This window comes from Scyliorhinus canicula, chromosome 14, assembly GCF_902713615.1.
Source record: "Scyliorhinus canicula chromosome 14, sScyCan1.1, whole genome shotgun sequence".
NCBI lineage: Eukaryota > Metazoa > Chordata > Chondrichthyes > Carcharhiniformes > Scyliorhinidae > Scyliorhinus > Scyliorhinus canicula.
In genome coordinates this window covers 30,239,871-30,266,057 of record NC_052159.1, presented here as the reverse complement: position 1 = coordinate 30,266,057, position 26,187 = coordinate 30,239,871, and the positions used below count along the sequence as shown (strand labels likewise).

The 26,187-nt window shown below is 43.6% G+C and overlaps 1 protein-coding gene across 3 annotated transcripts in view; it reads left to right on the top strand.

The window, feature by feature from the left end:
* Positions 1–25,787, top strand: part of LOC119977748 (F-BAR and double SH3 domains protein 2-like) — a 326,212-nt gene extending 300,425 nt beyond the window's left edge. For all 3 annotated transcript variants that reach the window (XM_038818952.1, XM_038818954.1, XM_038818953.1), the window contains 5 exons: positions 267–444; positions 5,433–5,653; positions 15,079–15,208; positions 16,032–16,117; positions 21,011–25,787. In XM_038818952.1, coding sequence (XP_038674880.1) covers positions 267–444; positions 5,433–5,653; positions 15,079–15,208; positions 16,032–16,117; positions 21,011–21,094 — 699 coding nt within the window. In that variant the 3' untranslated portion in view covers positions 21,095–25,787. The remainder of the gene's footprint in view (positions 1–266; positions 445–5,432; positions 5,654–15,078; positions 15,209–16,031; positions 16,118–21,010) is intronic.
* Positions 25,788–26,187: the final 400 nt, after the last annotated feature.

Below are 26,187 nucleotides of genomic sequence, written 5' to 3'. Positions count from 1 at the left end.
GAAGGTGCCATGCTGTTAATCCTTTGAAATAAATGTTACTCAAATTTATCGTACATTTTTTTTTGAATTTCACTGAAACTTTAATAATATATCTTGGTTAACATCATGAAAGAAAGGAAACTAACCTTTTGGGTTAATTCAATTTTCACATAACGTGCTTTGTTTGGATGTGGTTTAGAACCTTCCTATTTTTGGGAAGGGTGAATGGTCAGACGTGGCATTACTTTTTCATGCTAGTCTATTTGTATCTTTTCCATCATTTAAAGGCAAGGAATAAGGCAGCTCAAGTAGGATATGTACCAGAAAAGTACCTACGGTTTCCGACCTCCAATAGTCTGATCAGTATGCTTCAAACTCTGGGTTCCTTGGATGCACGATCTCATTCTTCAAGCAACTCTACAGAGCCAGAGCTAGGAACTGGTGGCATTAATGGAGATTCCAGTGGTAGGTTTCTTCTTTTCAATTTTCATCCTATCTAGAAAAATATATGGGCAGCATAGGTCAGTTTTCTCCAATTAGATTTCAATATAAAAATTGACCAATTAATGTGGGTATAGTCAAAATGAATACTTTTTAAAGTGCAAATTTAATATCTGATTATATCAGATTGATATATTTCGATGCACAGTGATATGGATGAAGCCTAGCAAAGTAGTCTTGTAATAAGATATTGTCACAATTACAGCCCTGCTTAGAATGCTGATGGAGCCAACCTGAAGAGTAACTTGGTTTTGGATTATCAACCAACCATAAGGCAATAGATCCTGTTCCTGCAAGCCTTACAGCAATGTTATAATCTAACAAGGGCTTTGAGCAGTAAACAATGGGACTTAATATTTTTATCATTGGTATATTGCTTCTAGTTGAGATTATTTGGATAACTTTGCTCAGTAAAGTTCAAAAGAATATAAAGAGAGTAGGAAGGAACTTAAGCAAGGAGTTAGGAGGGCTATAAGAAGTCATGAAAAGGCCTAGGCAAACAGGATCAAAGAGAATCCCAAATTATGTTTTGCGTCTATAAAGAGCAAGATGGTAGCAAGGGAAAAGGTTAGCCCACTCAAGGACAGAGGAGGGCATCTATGTGTGGAGCCAGAGGATGTGGGCGGAGTATTAAATGATTAATTTGCGTCAGTATTCACCAAAGAGAAGGACTTGGTGGATGCTGAGTCTAGGGAAGGGTGCGTAGAATTCTGGGTCAAAAAGGAGGAGGCGTGGGCATCTTAAAAAACATTAAGGTAGATACGTCCTCAGGGCCTGATGGGATCGACCCCAGAATACTGAGGGAGGCAAAAGAGGAAGTTACTGGGGCCTTGACAGAAATATTTGTATCCTCATTAGCTATAGGTGAGGTCCCAGAGGACTGGAAAATAGCCAATGTTGTTCCTTTGTTTAAGAAGAGTAGAAGGGATAATCCAGGAAATTATCGGCTGGTGAGATTTTTGTCAGTGGTCGTTTTTTTCCAGTTAAGGGGTAATTTTAGCATGGCCAATCCACATAAACTGCACATCTTTGGGTTGTGGGGATGAGATCCATGCAGACACTGGAGAATGTGCAAGCTCCACGTGGACAGTGATCCGGGGCTGGGATCGAACCTGTTCCTGGCGCTGTGATGCAGCAGTGCTAGCCACTGTGCCGCCCATTGAAAACGATTTTTAGGGCAGCACGGTAGCATTGTGGATAGCACAATCGCTTCACAGCTCCAGGGTCCCAGGTTCGATTCCGGCTTGGGTCACTGTCTGTGCGGAGTCTGCACATCCTCCCCGTGTGTGCGTGGGTTTCCTCCGGGTGCTCCGGTTTCCTCCCACAGTCCAAAGATGTGCAGGTTATGTGGATTGGCCAATGAAAATTGCCCTTAGTGTCCAAAATTGCCCTTAGCGTAGGGTGGGGTTACTGGGTTATGGGGATAGGGTGCTCTTTCCAAGAGCCGGTGCAGACTCGATGGGCTGAATGGCCTCCTTCTGCACTGTAAATTCTATGATTCTTAGGGACAGGATTTACTCCCATTAAGAAACAAATAAATGTACGTATTAGCGATAGGCAGCATAGTTTTGTGAAAGTTGGAAGGCATGCTGGAGCTATACAGAATCTTAGTTAAGCCACATTTGGAATATTGTGTACAATTCTGGTGGCCACACTGCCAGAAGGATGTGGATGCTTTGGAGAGGGTACAGAAGGGGTTTACCAGGATGGTGCCTGGTCTGGAGGGTATTAGCTGGGAGGAGAGGTTGGTTTGTTTTCACTAGCACGACGGAGGTTCAGGGGCGACCTGATAGAGGCTTACAAAATGATGAGTGGCATGGACAGTGTGGATAGCCCAAGACTCTTTTCCTCAGGATGGAAAAGTCAATTACATGGGGACACATGTATAAGGTGCAAGGCGAAAAGTTTACAGGAGATGTGCAAGGCAGTTTTTTTTACACAGAGGGTGGTGAGTGCCTGGAACCCGCTGCCGGAGGAGGTGGTGAAAGCAGGTGCCATAGCGACATTTAAGAGACATTTTGACGAATAAATGAACAGAATGGGTATAGCGGGATAGGGACCCCGGAAGTGCAGAAGGTTTTAGTTTAGACAGGCATCGTGATTGGCGCAGGCTTGGAGGGCTGACAGGAACCAACAAGGTCCCAGGTTTGGGGCTGGATTCTCCGTCCTGGGATGCCTGAAGTGCATTTCCCAATGGGACAGGGAATCGGACGCCCGGAGAAAATCGGGATCAGCACCCCACAAAGCACGTTTCCCGATGAGATGGAGAATCAGGTCGGGGGAAATCTGGATCGGCACCCCCTGCTGGTGCCGGGATCGAGGTTCACGACTGCATGCCAGTGGGAGGATGTAAATTAATGTAAATGGGTCTTTTGCATCCGTTTAGAGGGCCCGGCACCCTATTCTCCAGCCCTATGTGATTCTCCGGTCCCCTGGGAAGCGGCTCACCTCTGGTATTTACCAGCGTGGCCCTGACGTGGTCGACTTTGCAGTGGGCCAAGGGGGTAACTCCTTAAGGATGTCCCTGCAAGATGGATGAGTCTCCCTAGTTAGGGAATCTTGGGGGAGTGGGACTGCTGACACCATACTTGGGGAAGGGAGGTCGCCCAGGTAATCTGGAGGAGGGGGCTGGTTTGCAGTGTCGAGGTGTTGGGGGGGGGGGGGGGGGGGGGGGGAGGGAGAAGAGAGAACTGATTTGCGGTTGGGGTGGGCAGGGTGGCTGGTCGCTATCTTTGCTATCGGGCCGCCCACTCAATGGCGGCCCGATATTGGAATTCTTTCGGGAACCCCTCTTACTCCTGCTCATGCATACATTTGTATGACAAGGGATAAGGAATTGCTTCCTGATTTGCACTCCTGGGAGAGCATAAATCGGTTTCAATTCTTCGGCAGGAGAACATAATCTCCCAAATGGAGAATCTCGGCCTTGATCTTTTGTGTCCTGGGTTAGCTTTTAATTGTTTTAATTTATTGCATTGTGCTTGTGTACAAATTAGGTAGGTAGTTGAAGGAAAGGGAAATGAAGAGTTATGGCACAGGCACATAGGCCGAGGTTAATTCGTCATGTGAGGGTTGAATATTATTACACATTCATTGGTATGAGTGGTCTGGTTTCTACGTAAATCTTTTTTAAAATATTTTTAGTAGGGTATTTGCAAGGTTTTGTAATAATAACAGCGATGTGAACATGGTACCATAAACATTACCACCTCCATCCCAGTTTTCACACCCCCCAACAATAAAACAACAGCCTGGGGCCCTTCTCCCCACTTTTGGAATTCTGCTGCTGACATTTTAATTTTACCCGAGAAAGTCGATGAACAGTTGCCACCTCCGGGTGAACCCTACCATTGGCCCTCAAACTTTATTTTCTCGAGACTGAGAAACCCAGCCATGTCACTAACCCAGGTCTCTACACTCGGGGGCTTTGAGTTCCTGCACATTAATAAGATCTGTCTCCAGGCTACCATGGAGGAAAAGGCCAAGACGTCAGCCTCTTTCGCCCTCTGAGCTCCCGGCTCTTCCGACACTCCAAAAATCGCCACCTCCGGACTCGGCACCACCCGTGTTTTGAGTACCGTGGACATTGCCTTAGCGGAGTCATCGTTGTCCACGATGCAGCTTTGACAAAGAGTCATCGGACTCGAAACGTTAGCTTTTTTCTCCCCCCACAGATGGTGCCAGACCTGCTGAGATTTTCCAGCATTTTCTCTCTCTTATTTATATTTATGTATTTATTGTACGTCCGATGTTTTTCATGTATGGAACGATCTGCCTGGACTGTACGCAGAACAGTACTTTTCACTGTACCTCGGTATATGTGACAAATCTAAATATAAATCAAGTGCTTCATGGTTTCACTCCTGAATGGTTAGTTTTAATTTTAAGATTATGCCCTCTTGGTCTAGAATTCCCATGAGACGACACAACCTCTCTCTCTCTCCCTTATCAAACCCTTTTACCATTAACATTGAAATTAAATTAGATCATCCCTTGACTTTGCTGACCTCAAAAGAATGCAAATTAAGTATACGCAATTTTCCCTCGTACTTTAACGTTTGAAACCCCAGTATCATTCTGATGAATTTGTATCACCTCCAAGGCTAGTAAATCTTTCCTGAAGTGCAGTGCCCAAAACAAACTGCAGTTCTCCACATAGGGTCTGACCAAGGCTTGTCACGTGTAGCAAGGCTCTGTAGCCCCTTTAAAATAAAGCCCAGTATGGTTAGGGATATGGTAGTACAGTGAGTGATGTAATAATCTAGAGGACAGGGTTTGCAGTCCAAAGAATGAGAAATCCCACTATAATGGTTTGAGAATCTGGAAATTAAAAATGACCATGAAGCTGTCAGATTGTCGTTTAAAAACTCAACAAGTATCAAAAAAGAAACTAAAAAGAGAAACTGCCATACTAGGCCCAGGCCAGCATGGTTGCTTTTTACATAGTTATATCCAGTAGAAGGTCCACCAGCACCTTCTCATTGCAACAAAGAATGGACAATAAGTGCTAACCTAGTCAGTGATAACATTCTATTAGATAGTTTGATTTAACTTTTGTACCAGTACACCAGCTATTGCTGTATATGGACACCCAAATACCTTTGCTCCTCTATAGTTCGAAATGCCTTGCCATTAAAAGTCATTTCCAATTTGTCTTAGATTTAATATCTTTCACTGATTGAACTCTATCTGCCACAGTATTGCGCACTCAATTAATCTTATTTCTTATGTCAGTTATACAGTAAAAAGCTGAAGCCCCAGTACAAATCCATGGGAAAACCACGATTGGCGCACACAGCCAATCAAAGTCAATTTGTCCCTAATCTGTCTCTTACCTGCTGACCAATTAATGTTTTTTTGATTTTGCCATTGGATACAAAGCAGTCGCGTTAATTTTGGCTTACCTTCTGTAAGATTCTCAGTAGTAAAAAGAACATTTGTTTCCCATTCAGTTTGTTTTGTGAAGGCACTTTACGATTATGAGGGGCAGACTGCAGATGAACTATCGTTTCCTGAGGGAGCTATCATTAGGATATTAAACAAGGAAAACCAAGAGGATGATGGCTTCTGGGAGGGCGAGTTTAATGGCTGCATCGGCGTATTTCCTTCTGTGTTAGTAGAAGAGCTGGCAGGATCTGAGAATGGGGACTCTCAGTGGATTGGTGACGCACAGGTATGTAAGAATTTAATACACCTGTATTGTATTTGTGTTACTGGTGGCATTACTAGTAGAAAAGGTACCAGATGCCAAAGCTGTTGAAATAAACAGAACCACACCGAAATGAATGATTATCAATTTTTCAACGAGCAGCAAATTTGGGCACATCTTTTTTAGCTTCACTATCATTTACTTTTCACAAATCTAATGCCACCAAATATAGTTGACCATATTTTTGTGTACAGTAGTCCCCCTTTATAACGCGGGTGTTGGGGTCCAAGACAGCCACCCGCGTTGTATCCGAGCCGCGGATATCCATGATGGGGGTTTTAAATTTATTTAAAATCTATGCTAGCGCTTCCCATTGAGAGTCTACGGGGGGGGGGGGGGGGGTGGGGGGGGGGGGGGGGGGGGGTGGGGGGGGGGGGGGGGGGGGGGGGGGGGGGGGGGGGGCGGGGGGAGAGGTCAGACCCCCGTAGACTCACAATGGGAAGCGCTAGCATAGATTTTTAAATAAATTTTAAACCCCCATCGTGGATCCAATTAAAATTTCAGTGGCCGGCTCACTTTGATCCGGAGAAGGAAGCTGCTCTCACTGAAATCAGCCGGCCGCTGAAATTGACACTGCCCGCTGCTCTCTCCCTCCAAACCAACTTTTAAGTTTTAATGTTTCTGATTGGAGGGAGAGAGCAGCCGGCAGTGTCAATTTCTTTTTTTTTCCTCCGGCTTGCCCCCTCTCCCCCCCCACATCCTCCAACTAGACCCCTCTCCCCCCACACCCTCAGGCTCGCCCCCTCTCCCCCCACATCCTCCAACTAGACCCCTCCCCCCCCAACACCCTCCGGCTCGCCCCCTCTCCCCCCACACCCTCCGGCTCGCCCCCTCTCCCCCCACACCCTCCGGCTCGCCCCCTCTCCCCCCACACCCTCCGGTTCGCCCCCTCTCCCCCCACACCCTCCGGCTCTCTCCCTCTCCCCCTGTCCCCCACACCCTCCTGCTCTCCCCCACAGCGTCCAGCTCGCCCCCTCTCCCTCCACACCTTCCGGCTCGCTCCCTCTCCCCCACACCCTCCTGCTCTCCCCCACAGCGTCCAGCTCGCCCCCTGTCCCCCCACACCCTCCGGCTCGCCCCCTCCCTCCCCCCCCCCTCTCCTCCCCCGTCCCCCAACACCCGCAGGGCCCCCCTCTCTCCCCCAACACCCGCAGGGCCCTCCTCTCTCCCCCAACACCCGCAGGTCCACCCTCTCTCCCCCACACCCCCAGGGGGGTCTCCCCCACACCCGCTCCCCCCCAACACCCGCCCTCCCCACCTCTCCCCCCCCAACACCCGCAGGGCCCCCCTCTCTCCCGCAACACCCACAGGGCCCCCCTCTCTCCCCACACCCCCAGGGGGGTCTCCCCCACACCCACAGGGGGGTCTCCCCCACACCCGCCCCCCTCCTCTCCCCCCCCAACACCCGCCACCCTCCTCTTCCCCCCCCCCCCAACACCCGCAGAGCCCCCCTCTCTCCCCCAACACCCGCAGGGCCCTCCTCTCTCCCCCAACACCCGCAGGTCCACCCTCTCTCCCCCGCACCCCCAGGGGGGTCTCCCCCACACCCGCCCCCCTCCTCTCCCCCCCAACACCCGCCCCCCTCCTCCCCCCCCCCCAACACCCGCCCCCTCCTCTCCCCCCCCAACACCCGCCCCCCTCCTCTCCCCCCCATCACCCGCCCCCCCCCTCTTCTCCCCCCCCCAACACCCGCCCCCCCCCTTCTCCCCCCCCCAACACCCGCCCCCCTCCTCTCCCCCCCAACACCCGCCCCCCCTCTTCTCTCCCCCCCCCCCCCCCAACACCCGCACCCCCTCTTCTCCCCCCCAACACCCGCCCCCCCCCTCGGCAGTGTCAATTTCAGCGGCCAGCTGATTGTTTCAGTGAGAGAGCAGCTTCCCTCTCCGGATCAAAGTGAGCCGGCCGCTGAAATTGACACTGCCCGCTGCTCTCTCCCTCCAATCAGAAACATTAAAACTTAAAAGTTGGATTGGAGGGAGAGAGCAGCGGGCAGTGTCAATTTCAGCGGCCGGCTCACTTTGATCCAGAGAGGGAAGCTGCTCTCTCACTGAAACAATCAGCCGGCCGCTGAAATTGACACAACTGACAGTTGGGGTCCATAAGCCCCCCCCCGCGGTATATCGCGGAGCGCGGTATAACGGGGGACTACTGTAATGGAATTTTTTTTAATCATCTGGTTTTCTGTTAAGCACACAAGTTGTCCACTTGTATATCACGTTGTCGAATAGATTATGCTAACATGAAATGCATGTGAATAAACCTTCTGTTTGATCAATATGCAGTGCATACACACATAAGAGAGGGGTTCAATTTACCTGTCTAAAAAGTATATATCTTTGATATGGTATATGTTCCAAGGTGCTTAATGAAGGGAGAAGCTGATGTTAAGTATTAGTTGTAAAATATGGTAGAGGAAAATTTTTTTGTAAAGAGTTGTGAGGTTGTGGAATCACTCCTCGTGTTGGTGATTGAGGTACGAGTTGTCAACATTCAAGATTAGATTAGAAAGATGGACAAATCGACAGTTACGGAGGAACCTATGGAAAACCGCTTACTGTATGCAACTTTGTTCTACAAAAATGGGCGCGTTTTTAGTTGTCATCCATTTTAAAATGTAAGTGCAAAAAATTGTGGAATTTTGGTGTTGTGACAACAACATATGTTTGGAATAGAAAATTACTTATCATAAAAGTTTAAAGATTTCCTCCTCCCATGATCATTAATTTCTTGTGTATTTTGCCCATTGCCAAAGGAACCAAAAATGGCAAATTAATTTTTCTCTTTTGTATCAGTGTGTTATCATGCAAACAAGGTCTTTTTTTAAATACACATTTGCTATCACTGATTAAATACCCTTGCTTTGTTTTCTCATAGTAAGGTTCCATTTTTGTATATTAGCACAAAATGAAACATCTTGCTAGCATCATGGGTGTGCCGTTTAGAGTGCCCAGACTTTTAAGTGTAGATTAATGCCTTATTTCATTATGGTGATAAAAATCTTGTATCGTAAGCAGCAAACCCTTCCAAAAGTACAGTCACAGCAGTTTTAATTATTTGTTTTTTTAAGTGGGCCTTGCAAAAGGAAGGCCTAAAAAGCTGCGGAAATGCAGAACAGAAGGAAATAACATAATCCTTCCTTCCCCTCCATTAACTTGTTTATGGAACAATGCAGTTTTCAGAAAGAGTATTCAAACATATATGGCTGATCCTTCAGAAACGTCAGCTGATTCTGAATCACTTATAATGTCATCATACTGAAAAATTAGATGCAATTACATGCGATTCTTATAAAATATTCTTTTGTTCAAAGCAACCATAAGGCAGTGTTTTTAAAGCCTCTTCCACAATTTTTACAGCCAGCAGGATAGGGCAAACAGAGCTTTGAAGTACTTTGTGCATTTGACACCAGCTTTACTTTCTTTAGCTAACTGAGATGAACTATAGTGATGTGGGAGCACCAATTTTTGTGACAATGTAGAACTTGGACACAAATGCCAGTAGCATCTCGGACATGAACTTAGAATTGCGGGGTTATGGGCAGCACGGTGGCTCACTGGTTAGCACTGCAGTCTCACGGCGCCGAGGTCCCAGGTTCGATCCCGGCTCTGGGCCACAGTCCGTGTGGAGTTCGCACATTCTCCCTGTGTTTGCGTGGGTTTCGGCCCCACAACACACAGATGGGTAAGGTAGGTGGATTGAACAGGCTAAATTGCCCCTTAAATTGGAAAAAATGAATTGGGTATTCTAAGTTTTAAAAAAACGAATTGTGGTGTTATGGTGACGAGGTAGTATATTAAGCATGTTTTAGAATAGCCTAAAATGTAGTTGGGAGTGTGCTGCAGTTTTATTTTCTGTTTCAGCCCATTATAACAGAGGTTCATTAATGTTGTCTAGTTTTAGCATGTTGATAGGATCTAGTTTCAGTACCCAAGAGTTCAACGAAAGCAGCCATTGACCGAATCATGACCTTCACCCTATTCCAAAAAACAAAAATGACAGGCTAAAAAATACCTACCTTGCACTTCTGATTGCTGGACATCATGGCTAGACACTTCCTCCTTGCACCGTTTATTCTTCCCCCAATTCTCCAGCAGCCATTCAATTGGCTTTCCAGAGGCAAAAAAAAGCAAAGAAAACCTCAAGGCCCCTTAAGGGTAAGACAATAGGGTGGGGCAAGTTTCCCAACCACCTCAAGCAACCAAAACCAGTCCTGGATAATACATGAACCATGTATTTATTAACTATTAATCCACTTACCTTTTTACATGGTGTAGTCTCTATCCCAGTCAAGAAGCAATCTACAACTTGGAATGGAGCAGAATACAAATGTTTTTATCTTGTGCTCAATTTCAAGCAAAATTGGGATTAAAGATTGGCTCTTGTGTGTGTCTTGGTTCTTTTCCATTGAGTTCTGACTACGTAGTCATTTTCATGCCTGTGTTTGGCAAAGCAAATTGTGTCAATACTGCCCTTGTACAGTATTGCACAGTGCCATCCATTTGCTCTCATCATTTATAGAAGCTGAAGCAGATGCAAACTCAGTGGTGATGACACAGCATATTGTCTATTTGAAGCAGAATATTGAACCAACATGATATTCCCTGGGCAATTATCAGCAACCCAGCCACATCTTTACACAACTACTTGGAAGTCTATTTAATGTCTTTATTTTGATTGTAAACAGACCAAACTATTATGCATCCTTCCAAAGAGAATAAATTTAACAGCAATGAAGAATTTATAAAATATTACAAAACAAATATTGAGATACTGGAAAGGGTGCAAAATGCACCAAAGATCCATCCCACCTGGATTATTCTCTCTTCCACCCGGTTATTCTCTCTTCCAACCTCTTCTATCGGGCAGGAGATACAAAAGTCTAAGAACATGCACTAACAGATTCAAACACAATTTCTTCCCCACTGTTACCAGACTCCTAAATGACCCTCTTATGGACTGAACTGATCTCACCGTGCATCTTCTCGACTGAGTAGCACTACGCTCAGCATGCTTGACCCGATGTCTATGGATATGTATTTGCATTGTGTATTTATCGTATGTCCTATGTTTCTCGTGTATGGAACAATCTGACTGGTCTGTACGCAGAACAATACTTTTCACTGTACCTCCGTACATGTGACAAATCCAAATCAAATCAAATGTTTCTTGGATGAAAACTGGAAGGATAAAACTGTCAGGAAAGGGTGACCAGACTTGAGTTTCTTTTCCCTTGAAAAAAGAAGGTTGCGAGGGTGACTTCAATTGAAAATTATGTAGGGTTTGAGTACATACAGAGAGTGCTTCCGCTTGTGGGAAGAGCAAAACTAGAAACCTCAATGCAAGAAATTTAAGTTGGAAATTCAGAAGAAACTTTCTACTCAGGAAATTGAGAATTTGCAACTGTCTGCCACAATGAATAGTCAGGGCAAATAGTATTTATTTGTGGAAGAAGGAAATTAAGAGTTAAGCTGATAATTGGATGCAAAATGATGGGAGACGGTTTGAGTGAAGCAATGTGTTTGAACCAAATGGCCTATTTCTGTGCTGTATATGGTATCATTTAAACTGGTATGATGAAAAGTGGGGAAAGTTAAGGCTTTGAACAAATTCAATGCAGATATTGGAATAGATGCACAAGGCTGAATGGGGAAATAAAATGAGAGTAGCTTCAGAAGGAGAAAATACTTTGAAGTAATCACTGAAAGCACTTTTATAGAAACGGCAATGGATGGTTCAAAATTATGAAAAAGAATGAGACCAGAAAATTTAAACTCTAATTTGAATGATTGGTATGTCAATTCATAAAACATTTCAAATGAAATTGTAGAGCTAAATGCATTAGTAACTATATGGAGGAATTTAATTATAGTAGATGGACCAGAAATTGGAAAATAGGAACAGGAGTAGGCCATTTCAGTTTGATCATGACTGATCTGTACCTTCATCATCTGCCTTTGTTCTGTGCCCCGTAATAACCTTACTTAATAACACCTATTGATCTCAGTTTTGACATTTTCACTGGTCCTAGTGTTAGCAACTTTTATGGGGAGAAATTTTCAGATTTTCCCACTGTCCTCTGTATGAAGAAATGCTGAATAGCCAGGTTTAATTTTAAAGTTACACCCCTTGTTCTAGATCCACCCACCAGAGAAAATAGTTTCTGTGTACCCTATCAAATTCTTTAATCATCCTAAACGTCTCTATTCGATCACCCTGTAATCTTCTATACTCGAGGGATACAAATTAAGTTTCTGCAACCTGTCCTCCTAATTTGACGCTCTTGACTGTGGTATCATCCTGATGAATCTGCACTCCACCCATCCACAGTCAACATTTCCTTCCTGAGGTGCGTTGCCCAGAATTGAATGCACTACTCCAGCTGTGACATGTTTTTCACTGTTTTATACTTTAAACCCTGTTGCTGTAAAAAGCAACATTTCATTAGCCTTTATTTTTTTTTCAGTGATTTCTATGCTTGACCCACTAAATCTCTCAGCTGATCTACGGTTCTTAGCTTCTCGCTTTAGAATCAGACAAGCCTGAAACCATAGTAACCCTGGTTATAGTACTTTCAGAAGAGGTGGAGAGCGAAACAGGAGGGTAGGTGGCAGTATTTGTAAAGGATCCAGATGTTATTCTTGGGGATTGCTTTAAAATAGATTATGAATAGAGTTAAGAAATAATAGGAGAAATGGTATTCTGATACGTATTATAGGCCACAAAACAATGGAGATCGTACAGCACAAGAGGAGATCATTCGACCATTGAGTCTATGCCATCAGTTTCACAGAGTAATCCAGTTAGTCCCACTCACTTGCTTTCTCACCACAATTCATGCAGCTTTTTCTCCTCCAGATTTTGATTCAACTTCATTTTGAAAGCTACTTTTGAATCTGTATCCACCCGTCTATTAGGCATTGCACTCCAAATCTTAACCACTTGTTACGCTAAATGTTTTTCTCATGCTTCTTTTGTCAGTCACATTAAATCTGTGTATCCTAATTGTTGTTCCTTCAGCCTTTGGAAACAGTTTATCTTTATATATTCTTTCTAAACCCTTCATGATTTTAAACACCTCTATCAAATCCGCTTTTATTTTTTTTATACATTTAGAGGACCCAGTTATGTTTTTTGCAATTAAGGGGCAATTTTAGCATCACCAATTCACCTACCCTGCACACCTTTTTTGGGTTGGAGAGTGAGACCCACGCAAACACGGGGAGAGTGTGCAAACTCCAGGTGGACAGTGAGGTCCTCGGCGGCGTGAGGAAGCAGTGCTAATCACTGCGCCATCATGTTCAAATCTGCTTTTAGCCTTAAAGCAAAAGCAAAATATTGTGGATGATCAGCCACCTTCCACCTGGGTATCTGAAATAAAAACAGAAAATTATGGAAACGCTCAGCATCTGTAGAGAGCAAAAAATGTTTCAGATTGATGATCTTTCATCATTGTCAGCTTTTAACTACGATCAAGGAAATGAGGTGTACTTGGTCGATGTGGAGCAATCATTAGAGAAAATTGCAGAAGAAGAGTTTATTCTGGCTGGTGGATGGAATAGCAGATCCCGAGCTGAATCAATCATTGGTCCCTGAAAGCATCCACCTTATGCTGTTGGAGGAAGTTTAGGAGACAGCTGAGGCTGTCAATCAAGATTTTTCAATCCTCCTTCTCCACACATTGTGTCCCTGCACTGGAAAATAGCCAATGTAACAACTCAGGAAAGAGTGAGCATCAGTTTATGGGAACAGTGCTGGTGGACAAGGATAAGAGTGGTCCTAGGATGAATGTGCTAAATTGGGGGAAGGCTAATTATAACAATATTAGGCAGGAACTGAAGAACCTAGATTGGAGGCGGTGGTTTGAGGGTAAATCAACATTTGACATGTGGGAGGTTTTCAAATGTCAGTTGAAAGGAATTCAGGACTGTTCGTAGTATATATAAATGATTTGGAGGAAAATGTAACTGGTCCGATTAGTAAGTTTGCAGTCGACGCAAAGGTCGGTGGAATTGTGGAACGCGATGAGGACTGTCAGAGGATACAGCAGGATTTAGATCGTTTGGAGACTTGGGCGGAGAGATGGCAGATGGAGTTTAATCCGGACAAATGTGAGGTAATGCATTTTGGAAGGTCTAATGCAGGTAGGGAATATACAGTAGAACCCTCAAGAGTATTGACAATGAGATATTGGTGTACCGGTCCACAGGTCACTGAAAGGGGCAACACAGATGGAGAAGGTAGTCAAGAAGGCATACGGCATGCTTGCCTTCATTGGCCGGGGATTGAGTATAAGAATTGGCAAGTCATGTTGCAGCTGTATAGAACCACACTTGGAGTTAGGGTACACTTGGAGTATAGTGTTCAATTCTGGTCGCCACATACCAGAAGGATGTGGAGGCTTTAGAGAGGGTGCAGAAGAAATTTACCAGGATATTGCCTGGTATGGAGGGCATTAGCTATGAGGAGAGGTTGAATAAACTTGGTTTGTTCTCACTGGAACGACGGAGGTTGAGGGGCGACCTGATAGAGGTCTTCAAAATCATGAGGGGCATAGACAGAGTGGATAGTCAGAGACTTTTTCCCAGGGTAAAGGGGTCAATTACTAGGGGGCATAGGTTTAAGGGGCAAGGTTTAGAGAAGATGCACGAGGCAAGTTTTTTTTACATAGAGGGTAGTGGATGCCTGGAACTTTCTGCCAGAGGAGGTGGTGGAAGCAGGGACGATAGTGACGTTTAAAGGGCATCTTGACAAATACATGAATAGGATGGGAATAGAGGGATACGGACCCCAGAAGTGCAGAAGATTTTAGTTTAGACGGGCAGCATGGTCGGCACGGGCTTGGAGGGCCTAATGGCCTGTTCCTGTGCTGTACTTTTCTTTGTTCTTATAATTCAAGGTAAAATTAATGAGCTTTTACAAATGCACGAGTTAAGGACAGCACGTATAAATTTGTTCACATTAAGTATTGTTTCACAAATTTAGCAGTGCTTTTTGAATTTATGGATAGAGAAAGGGAAGTGAGCAAACAAATTATCTAAAAACAGGATGGTGGATAAACCCAGCAGGTCTGGCAGCATCTGTGCAGAGAAAAAAAGTTAATGTTTCGAGTCCATATGGCTCTCATGCACTTAAAAGCACCTGTGTATCTGTTTAGTCTTGTGTATAACCATTGATAAGCAGTTGCATTTGTGTCTTATTTGCAAAAATGATGAACTGGCAGGTTTCTGTTGCACTAAATTATTTGCACTAAGTAATTTATTATGACAGAGGATAAACAGATATTATTCATTATAAAAATGTTTTGAACTCATCAACCTAATCTTAGATCTAATAATATCTGAGTAATATTCAGGCACTGTCCATTTCTGTTTGTTGAATCTGTTGTGCAGGTATCTCCATCCTCCAGACCACAGGCCAGTCTTCCTTCATTGCCATTGTATGACCAGCCACCTTCCAGCCCTTTCAGGAGCCCAGACAAGACAGGATCGCAGTCCTTCCCCAGGTCACCGTCAGTAACAGGTAAAGTATGGAAGCTATACCAGAGTATACTAGCTAGATGTTAGGGTAACTAGTGCTGTTTACTGTAGCATGTTTCTTGCAGCTATACCAATACATTTACTCACAACACCTCCAGCTCTGTGCTGGACTTTACAGGGTGCCATATTCCCTGTCCCTCCGGACTAATAGGTTTGTAGGGAGACCCCTGCCCCATCTGGGGAGGAAATCCAGCCATGCCAGATTCGAACAGTTAGCCACTCCTGGCATCATAAGCAGTCCCTGAAACAGAGGAGGTTATGGGGCTGGGGTATTGATGGGGCCTGGCTGGCAGACACCAGTAACCTGGGTTGAGATGGATGGGAAGCCAGTTTTGAGAGACTTGGGGGAGGGTTACATGGAAGGTATGACCTGGGGAGCAGGATGTGCCCCCGATGGGCACAGGGGATCTTCAAAGAAGGATCCTCCCTTCTTGCCGAACACCAGCCTGCCCAATAAAAGCTGTTGGGCTACCCACTTGCATGGCATGGACCACCCACTGGGTAAAATAGTGGCAGAGGCAGAATGCAGCATTCAAGTGGCCTAACACCACCTTGCCCACCATCAAATGGGAAACAAGTCCGGGTGGATGGGAAGGTCACATGTGTTATGCAGCTGCCTCTCGCCTTCAAGCACGCTGCTATTCAAACAGCTCTATGTGTTCATAATCATGTGCCTGTTCTGTAGGTATATAATATTTTATATTTCTTGAACTAAAATGGAGTATAAAATTGTAATTTTAACCTGTCAAAAAGTATGTGGTTTGATGACATTACATCAGAGTATACAACTTCAAATCAATTTTCAGATCATGAAAGCGTAATGGTCGAAGCATCTTCTAATCCACAACCACAAAGATACACACCAGAAACTTCAGTTGGAAAAATCCGACCGGTAAGTTCCACATGTTGGTTCTCAATCTTGCTTTTTGCAAGTAACATTGTTTTAAAGACATTGGCTGATACTGATGCACAATTCCATTGGTTCGTACTGATGCCAGATTCCATTGGTTCATACCGATGCCAGATTCCATTGGTTCGTACCGATGCCAGATTCCATTGGTTCGTACCGATGCCAGATTCCATTGATTCGTACCGATGCCAGATTCCATTGGTTCGTACCGATGCCAGATTCCATTGGTTCGTACCAATGCCAGATTCCATTGGTTCGTTCCGATGCCAGATTCCATTGGTTCGTACCGATGCCAGATTCCATTGATTCGTACCGATGCCAGATTCCATTGGTTCGTACCGATGCCAGATTCCATTGGTTCGTACCAATGCCAGATTCCATTGGTTCGTTCCGATGCCAGATTCCATTGGTTCGTACCGATGCCAGATTCCATTGGTTCGCACCGATGCCAGATTCCATTGGTTCGTACCAATGACCGATTCCATTGGTTCGTACCGATGACCGATTCCATTGGTTCGTACCGATGCCAGATTCCATTGGTTCGTACCGATGACCGATTCCATTGGTTCGTACCGATGACCGATTCCATTGGTTCGTACCGATGCCTGATTCCATTGGTTCGTACCGATGCCCGATTCCATTGGTTCGTACCGATGCCAGATTCCATTGGTTCATTCCGATGCCAGATTCCATTGGTTCGTACTGAAGCACAATTCCATAAGTGTTCACAATTGTTCAATTGAAAATCCTGTCTCACAGGCAGGGCAGCCTCCTCAGAATGGTGGCACAGTGGTATATAGTTGAGAGGGACTTGCCCTGAGAGTCCTCATGATTGACTCCATACTCATGGCATCAGGTGAAACATGGGCAAGGAAACCTCCTACTGATTAACACCTACGCCCCACCCTAACTACCCCTCATACTAACTACGACGAAGGGTATTCTGTCGGTTGCAAGATGCCCTCGTACAAACGGGATATAGCGCTCGACTCACCGATCAACAGTTCCAACGCGCCACAGCAAAAAACTGCACCGACCTCCTCAGAAGACAAACACGGGACACAACCGACAGAGTACCCTTCGTCGTCCAGTACTTTCCCGGAGCGGAGAAACAAAGACATTTTCTTTGCAGCCTTCAACACGTCATCGATGAAGATGAACATCTTGCCAAGGTCATCCCCACACCCCCACTACCTGCCTTCAAACAACCGTGCCACCTCAAACAAACCATTGTTTGCAGCAAACTACCCATCCTTCAGAACAGCGACCACGACACCACACAACCCTGCCATGGCAATCTCTGCAAGACGTGGCAGATCATCGACATGGATACCACCATTACACGTGAGAACACCACCCACCAGGTACGCGGTACATCCTCGTGCGACTCAGCCAACGCTGTCTACCTCATACGCTGCAGGAAAGGATGTCCCAAAGCGTGGTACATTGACGAGATCATGCAGACACTGCGACAACGAATGAAAGGACATCGCGCGACAATCACCAGGCAGGAATGTTCCCTTCCAGTCGGAGAACACTTCAGCAGTCAAGGGCATTCAGCCTCTGATCTCTGGGTCAGCGTTCTCCAAGGCGGCCTTCAGGACGCGTGACAACGCAGAATCGCCGAGCAGAAACTTATAGCCAAGTTCCGCACACATGAGTGCAGCCTCAACCAGGACCTGGGATTCATGTCGCATTACATTCATCCCCCACCATCTGGCCTGGGCTTGCAAAATCCTACCAACTGTCCTGGCTTGAGACAATTCACATCTCTTTAACCTGGGGTTACCCCATCTCTGGATCTGTAAAAACTGAATTACCTGCAAATGCTCGCATTCTAAGCATTGTCTTGCAACTTTGAATTTGTCTATATATATATATATATATATATATATTATATATATATATATATATATTATATATATATATATGTTTCTGGAACATACCTCTTCATTCACCTGAGGAAGGAGCAGTGTTCCGAAAGCTAGTGTTTGAAACGAACATGTTGGTGTTGTAAGACTTCTTACTGTGCTCACCCCAGTCCAACGGTGGCATCTCCACATCATGGAAATATATCGCCATTCCTTCACTGTCACTGGGTCAAAATCCTGGAACTACCTCCCTAGTGACACTGTGTGTGTACCTACACCTCAGGAACTGTAGCGGTTCAAGAAGGCAGCTCACCACCACCTTAAGGGCAACCAGGGGTGGGCATTAAATGCTGGCCTAGTCAACAATGCCCACATCCTATATATGAATAAGAAAAACTGGAAGAAGCACTGAGGACTGCAAGGGCACAGAACAAACTCTGGATAGGAGACTTCAATGCCCATCACCAAGAATGACTCGGTAGCACCACTATTGATCAAACTGGCTGAGTCCTAAAGGATGTAGCTGCTGAAGACATAGCAGAAGATGGTGATGGAGCCAACAAGAAGAAAAAGCCTATTTGTCCCTGTCCTTGCCCAGGGCAATCTATCTGTCCCTGGTGCATCTGTCCGTGACAGTATTGGCCAGAGGGACAGCTGCACAACCCTTGTGGAGCTGAAACCCCGTTTTCACGTTGGGGAAACCCTCCATCATGTTGTGTAGCATCACCACTGTACTAAATAGGATACATTTTGGACAGACGTGGCAGCTAAAAAATGGGCATCCATGCGGTGCTGTGGGCCATCAGTAGCAGCAGAATTGTATTCCATTTCATGGTTGCTGTGTCCATAATCTATAAACTCTTGACTCAGCATATCTCCCACTCTACCATTACCATCAAGCTGGGGTTCGACCTGGTTCAAGGGTGGAGTGCAGGAGGACATGCATGAACAGCACCGTTCATATGTCCAAATGAGGTGTCAACCTCGTGAAGCTACAAATTAGGACACTTGCATGGCAAACAGCAGAAACAGTGTACAACAGACTGAGCTAAGCAATCCCACAACCAACCGATCAGACTAAGCTCTGCAGTCCTGCCACATCCAGTCGTGAATGATGGTGGACAGTTAAACAACTAATAGGAGGAGTGGGCTCTGCAAACATTCCTATCACTTCAGGGCAAAAGACCAGGCAAAGACATTTGCAACTATCTTCAGGCAGAAGTGCCAGGTGGATGTCCAATCTCAGCCTCCTTCTGACGTCTCTATCACAGATGCCAGTCTTCAGCTAGTTTGATTCAGTCCGTACGATATGAAGAAATGGCTGATGGCACAGCATAAAGCAAAGGATATGGACCCTGACAACATTTCAGCAATAGTGCTGAAGACTTGTACTCTAGAACTAGCCATGTCCCTTGCCAGGCTGTTCCATTGCAGCTATAACACTGGCATCTACCCAGCAATATGGAGGATTGTCCAGGTATGTTCCCTCCACAAAAACAGGACAAATCCAACCCATTCCATCAGTCAACGCTCAGTCATCAGCATAGTGATGGAAGGTGTCATTGACAGTGCTATCAAGCATTGCTTACTGAGCAATAACTTGCTCCATTTGGATTTTGCCAGGGCCACCCCACTCCTGACCTCATTGCAGCCTTGATCCAAACGTGGACAAATGAGCTGAACTTGGGAGGTGAGATGAGAGTGACTGTCGGGCAGCACAGTGACGCAGTGGTTAGCATTGCTGCCTCACGGCGCCGAGGTCCCAGGTTCGATCCCAGCTCTGGGTCACTGTCAGTGTGGAGTTTGCTCATTCTCCCCGTGTTTGCGTGGGCTTCGCCCCCACAACCCAAAGATGTGCAGGGTAGGTGGATTGGCCACACTAAAATTGTTCCTTAATTGGGAAAAAATGAATTGGGTACTAACATTTAAAAATACATTTTTTTTTAAATTTTTAAATACTGGTAAGAGGAAAGTTTTATTGCAAGTATTGGGATAGGCGATGATTTTCATGGTGGCTTTGACCCCCAAGAGCTATTTTATGGTTCTGCTACAGAATTGACATGAGGTATGGCTCTGATAACCATTTGAACAAAGCCCTGGGATCTGGGTAAACTCGGTTCTGTTATCTAATTAATCAAAGGGACCTTATAGAGCCCCATCAGTTATTTACAGAGACTTAAGATTTTAACATTATAGATAATTTGTATTAATATAGGCGAGAGTTACTGTCCTTGACATCATAATGGCATGTGACCGGGTATGGCATCAAGGAGCCCTAGCAAAACTGGAGCCATTGGGAGTCTGGAAAGCACTCCATTAGTTGGAGTTATACCTGGCACAAAGGAAGGTGGTTGTTGTTGTTGGAGGTCAGTCATCTCAGTCCTGTGACATCGCTGCAGGAGTTCCTCGGCGTAGTGTCCTGTCTTCAGCTGCTTCATCAGTTACCTTCCCTGCTATGCAAGTTTTGAAGTGGGGATATTCGCTGATGATTTCACAATATTCAATACAATTCATGAATCAGATGCTGAAGCAGTCCATGTCCACACACAGAAAAACCTGGACAATATTCAGTCTTGGCCTGAGAAATGGCAAGTAACATTTGCTCTACGTGGTGTCAGGCAATGACCATCCCATCATGTATGCCAATAAGAAAGGATGAAGCTGGGATGGGTGTTCATTATGCCTGGTAGAACATATTAGAAGCACTGGTAAGAGGAAAGTTGTATTGCAAGTACTGGGACAGGGGATGACTTTCATGGTGGCTGTGACCCCCCAGAGCTATTTTATGGTTCTGCTACAGAATTGACACGAGGTATGGCTCTGATAACCATTTGAACAAAGCCCTGGGATCTGGGTAAACTCGGTTCTCTTATCTAATTAATCAAAGGGACCTTTTAAGCCCCATCAGTTATTTACAGAGACTTAAGATTTTAGCATTATAGATAATTTGTATTATTATTAAAGCAAATTTCAGGATGCGATTCAGAAGTTTCTATCTTTACAGGTACGGGCTGCACCACCTCCGCCTACCCAGCACCATCGCCGAAAAACTGAAAAGACAGAGGAAGTAGAAATAACTCTGGTGTAACCAACAGATCGCCCTTGTGTAATCAGAATTGAGACTGAATTATTCAGCATTTTCAATTTCCGATTCCTTTACGTTCTCTGCCCCATCAGTGCAAAGGAATCTGCAGTCAAGGAGCAGTGGAAGACAACAGAGAAAAGGCAGTTAATGAAATGCGGATCATGAGGAAAGTCGGCGTTCCTTATTTGATTTACAAAATCTTGTGCCTTTGTAGCCACTACTTTATCTTTCCGGTCATTTAAATTGGGCCATTTTTTTTTTGCCTTGTTTTCAGTTCAATGAGAGGCATACTACTTGACCAATCCAACTTTTGATGGGTCGAGTGCTGATTCAGCCCTCTATTTAAAAGACATTTGGCACACTGCTTCCTCTGTCCCCAGTGCAGCAGAGTCTGGTACTTCTGTAACTATATGCCTACAGTGCTGTGCGGGGCACAGTTTTGGCTCAGAAACATAGGTTTCTCTGGTACAGTTCCAGTACATAGCAGTTGATTTCTGTACCAGTGCCGATAGTGCCAGATACAGATATGATTGTTATACCAGTCAATCACTCATCATTGTTTTGAAGCTGAAGAATGTAGATAGAAGTAAAGTTTCTTTTATAAAAGGCACAAGGCATGTTCTTCATACAATTTATATTGTACATTCGTTAGCACATTACTGTAGGTTGAACTACTTGTAAGACATATCTCCCTTTAGTATTAATCCAGTCTGTATACATGTATTCAGCTGTAATGTGCAGTAGTATGAATGGACTAGAAAGATTGTGGGGATAGGCTTGAGTAAGGACTGAAATTCTTTTAAGAGGGGCTGGTTCCTCTCCGTTCCAGTGCAAAGAAAGAGAATCAGACAAAGGGAATAAATACAAAGAAATGCCTCTATCTTAACTCGAAGAGTCTTAGTTTTCCACAATTGTGTATGACTAATATTTATGCAATATTTCTAGTCAAGAAAGAAGAGGCATTATGGCCATGTTAAAATGGAAAACGTTATAAATATGTTTCCAATGAATGCTCTTCAAGGATGAGAAAAATATTTGCTTGACTTCTGGGGATTACATTTTCCTTCTTCTTAGTTTGAAACAGACCTTTCAAGATCACTACCTTTTAAATTGCATATATTTGTTAACTCTTGAACAGGCTAATTATTTTTCCATTCAAAAAATTGACATTGTGCTCCCCTATTAATGACAGTATTAAGCTGGAAGAGAGACATTATTGATTGCTGAGTAATGCAACTTTATGATCGCAGTTAACCATTTGACTTGTTTCTTGGGTGAATTCATTAAATATTTAATTGCCGCATTTAAATAGGATTGCCAGGTTTGAAGTTTATAAATTTAAAAATACAGGAACTGTATCTCCACTGTTACAGTGAGAACAAATGTTTAAATTGCCTTTGGCTCGAGCACACTTTGGATTTCTGAATTATATGCACACTTCAGCTTTTATTTCACAATCCGGGGGTTCGGATTTACTGTATTGAATGTACTAAAGGGTTTGAAAACTGGAACGACAGGACTAGAAGCTAAGAATAACATTTCAATTGCTGCAAACTGTAAACACTAAATAAATAACTCCCAAGTGTTTCCATAAATACTGCTACATTTGAGTGACCAAGAAGCAGAGATGACATGGTTTGCAAATTAACTCTTCTTGAATGATCCAATTTATTAGACTAAACACATCAAATCTGATGGCTGCCACATGTTCCAATTCTCTCTTATCTTTCCCCTTTCACTGTTTGCTGGTGTTGTCCTTTTATACCAATGCTGCTGTAGGCGAAACTGAGGTTCGCAATTGCATTTTTGAATTCAGCTGCAATATATGGTTATTTGGCCTCTTAGTAAGAACTTCTAAACCACCTCAAATGATCTCCGCTGGGAATTCAGTTTGAGTCCTGCATCTTTATGCAGTTGACTTATAACGTTAAAGCAAAATCAAAACAATAGTGTTCAGACACTGCAATTCTACCTAGCCTTGTATTAATCTTTCAACAGTTAGGCACCCTTGATATTCAATTCTTATCTTTTCAAACGTTGGAACCTATTTTCCCTTATTCAAGTTTGGTTTGCATTGTTTCAACCGTTAAATGTCCTGGCAATTCATTTTTGAGTTTCACTTTTGTTTGTTATTGCATAAACCTCTAGCTTGGATTTAGCATCCAGTTCCACTTGAGTTTTACTTTTCAAACTAATTAATTGCTATAGTACATGCGTACATAATATATACACACATATATATCCACACACATTGAAATAAACATGTAAGTACTGTGTATTATGCTGAAATGTAATCAATCGTATCACTGTTTGCTTACAATACTACATGTAAAAGTCTCATGTTCCATATGATCTTCGTGTACCTGGTAAATCATCAGAAAACTAACATCTGGAGGACAGACCTGTAGTGGCAAACAGAGAACTCCCATTTAGAGGGCTAGAATTTTAATTCCTTCTGCCTCAATCTCCTTTCCCCTTTTTTCTGCACCTCCAAACCAAGTCTGACTCGGGCTAAGCTTCCATTAATGAGTTCCCTATTCGTTTAATTGGGGATGATGGAATTTGTTGGGAAATATGTCCAGTCCTGAAAGTTATGCTTCCTGGTAACCCGTGCAGATTGTGGTAATGGTCCTGGAGAAGTTCATTATTGGTGCGTATGCCTTTCCAGCTGAAAAATTATGTCAAAGCAAGAAAGTGAAACTCCAAAAAGACGAGTGTAAATTACTGTTATTATAGTTGAATCTTAATGCTGCACAAGTTGGTTGAGAATTGATTGAATCAGAATTTCTGCTTAAAGAGAGAAAGTGAAAGTAGTATGTGCAATTTGTATGCTTGCATCAGGTATATGTTAGTATTTCTAAATGCTTGTCATGGTTAATCAAGGAAAAAGTAAGCTTTGTATGAAAGCTTTGAGGGTAGCATAGATTTTACATGCCTCAGTTTGATCTCCTAAAATTGATTTGTGATTGAAAAATAACAGCAATTGTGCAAACCTTACTCTCATCTGGAAAATTAACATGCATGTGTCACTGATTGAGGACAGCTTCTGATTTCAGCTGTGACCACATCCACATTGGCCAAAATGCACTACATTGTGTCAGTTGTCAACTAAACCCATTATCTGCCAACCAGGTGAATCTTGTGCTTTTGCCTCACCATGGCGTGGAAGTACATCTCCAGTTGATCAAGAAAGATAAAACACTCAAATAAGAATGTGGTAGAGTCTGATCTTTGTTCAGTCAACCATATTGGAAAGGATTGCAAATGAGAGTATCTACAGTAAAAGTACTCCAGTATTAATTAGTCAATTTTTTCATTCATTGTACATGGTTTTGGAGCACCAGTTTATTAAAGTTGCAAAGAATGTTTACGGCTCCCAATGGATAACAATAAAATTTTAATGATCACCTGGTTAACCAGATAGTTTGAGGAGGGAGAGTGATGCAGCTTTTTAAATGAGCTGATAACTCACTTCTTGTGTGATTTGACCCTTCTTTGATCTATGACTGTATAAAACTAGGCGACTACTTCTGAGGCTACGATCGTACAACTTTGGTGAGCTGTATAGTAGATTAGAAATTAGCACCTCAAAGGCGTGGATCTGACTTCTCATTCTGTTTGGTACAGATTTAGTGAAGCCGTGGTAAGTCACTGATCAAATAATGTTAAAGCAGATAACTGTACATTCTTTGAGGAATTCTGTAAACCCTCGTTAAATGATAACTACACACAGAAAATTTCTGATAGATTGTCATTTAAAGAATCCCTGCCCATAAATGTTATGTCTGCCTATGTTTTAAATGTTTGGCTTGAAGAGGTTAAGTATAAAACTAGAAAGGTTGTGAAATACGTGTCTGTGTGTACATGTGGCTTAGTTGAAGCTGCTGAAGCCATGTTGAGAGCCTTGGAACTGTAGGCCACATGTTTTAGTTGCGTTTTGCAGCTTCAGACATTCCACCAACAACCAATCCTGACTTCCATCATGTTGGTGGTGTGGTGGTGACACTACTCGCTACGTACCTCGTGAGTTGTAGATTAAAATCCTGGTATAGACCGACAGTTCAAACCTACTTAGTAATATTCGATGACTGAGTTTAATCGCCAGGCCAAGAATTGTTACCTTGAAGAAACATGACCCTTTTTAATGGCATCTACAAGAAGAAAGCACAAATAGTTGTTGTAATGGGAAAGGAATAAAAGCAGGGACATACATAAATATACATTGTTATACAACAATAAAAAGGTTATTGTTTCTTTAAAACTGCACTCTCAGATATTGTTAGCACCCTGTTTTAAATTCTTTTGTATTTTGAAGTTCTTTTGTTTACTTTTATGATGTTTACAGACCATATTTTTATAACCAGACAATATTGCTGTTGCCAATTCATCCAAACTTAATTGATTTACACCCCCTTCAGTTGCCTATTGATTATTTGCAAGTTTGCCCATATTTTATATTTTTCTCACGTATTATTTTAAAATTGCATTTTTGCTCTAAATTAAGAACCAAGAGTTTTCAAACTATATGTTCCCTTTTAATTGTCTACTACATGGGGCTAATTATCCATATTATACTTTGTACAGTGTCAGTACTTCAAGCAGAGAAAGCAAATGTGCAAAATGTTTTCTGCAGTGTATTGGCTGTTAAAACTTGTATTTATTATGTACAAATGTTAAATAAAAATTTGAAACTTTATGCAAGCTTTACTTTTTTTGCATTATATATGAAATCTTCACATTTTAGCCTAAGTTATGGTAGGTATAAAGTCACACTGCACTCTTCAATTTAGATGTGTGCCATAGGAGTTTTTCGGGCCCTTGAGCCTGCTCCACCACTCAACTAGATTGTGACTGATCTTCTGCCTCAATGTCATTTTCTGCACTATTCCCAGATTCCTTGATATCTTTATCATCTAGAAATCTATGATCTCTGTCTTGAATTTGGTCAATGACTGAGCTTCTATAGCCCTGTGGGGTAGAGAATTCCAAAGGTTCAGCACCCTCTGAAGAAAAAAATCCCGCCTCCTCTCATCCCTAAATATGGACTATCCTCTTATCCTGGGAAACATCCTTCCTCCATTTACACTGTCGAGCTC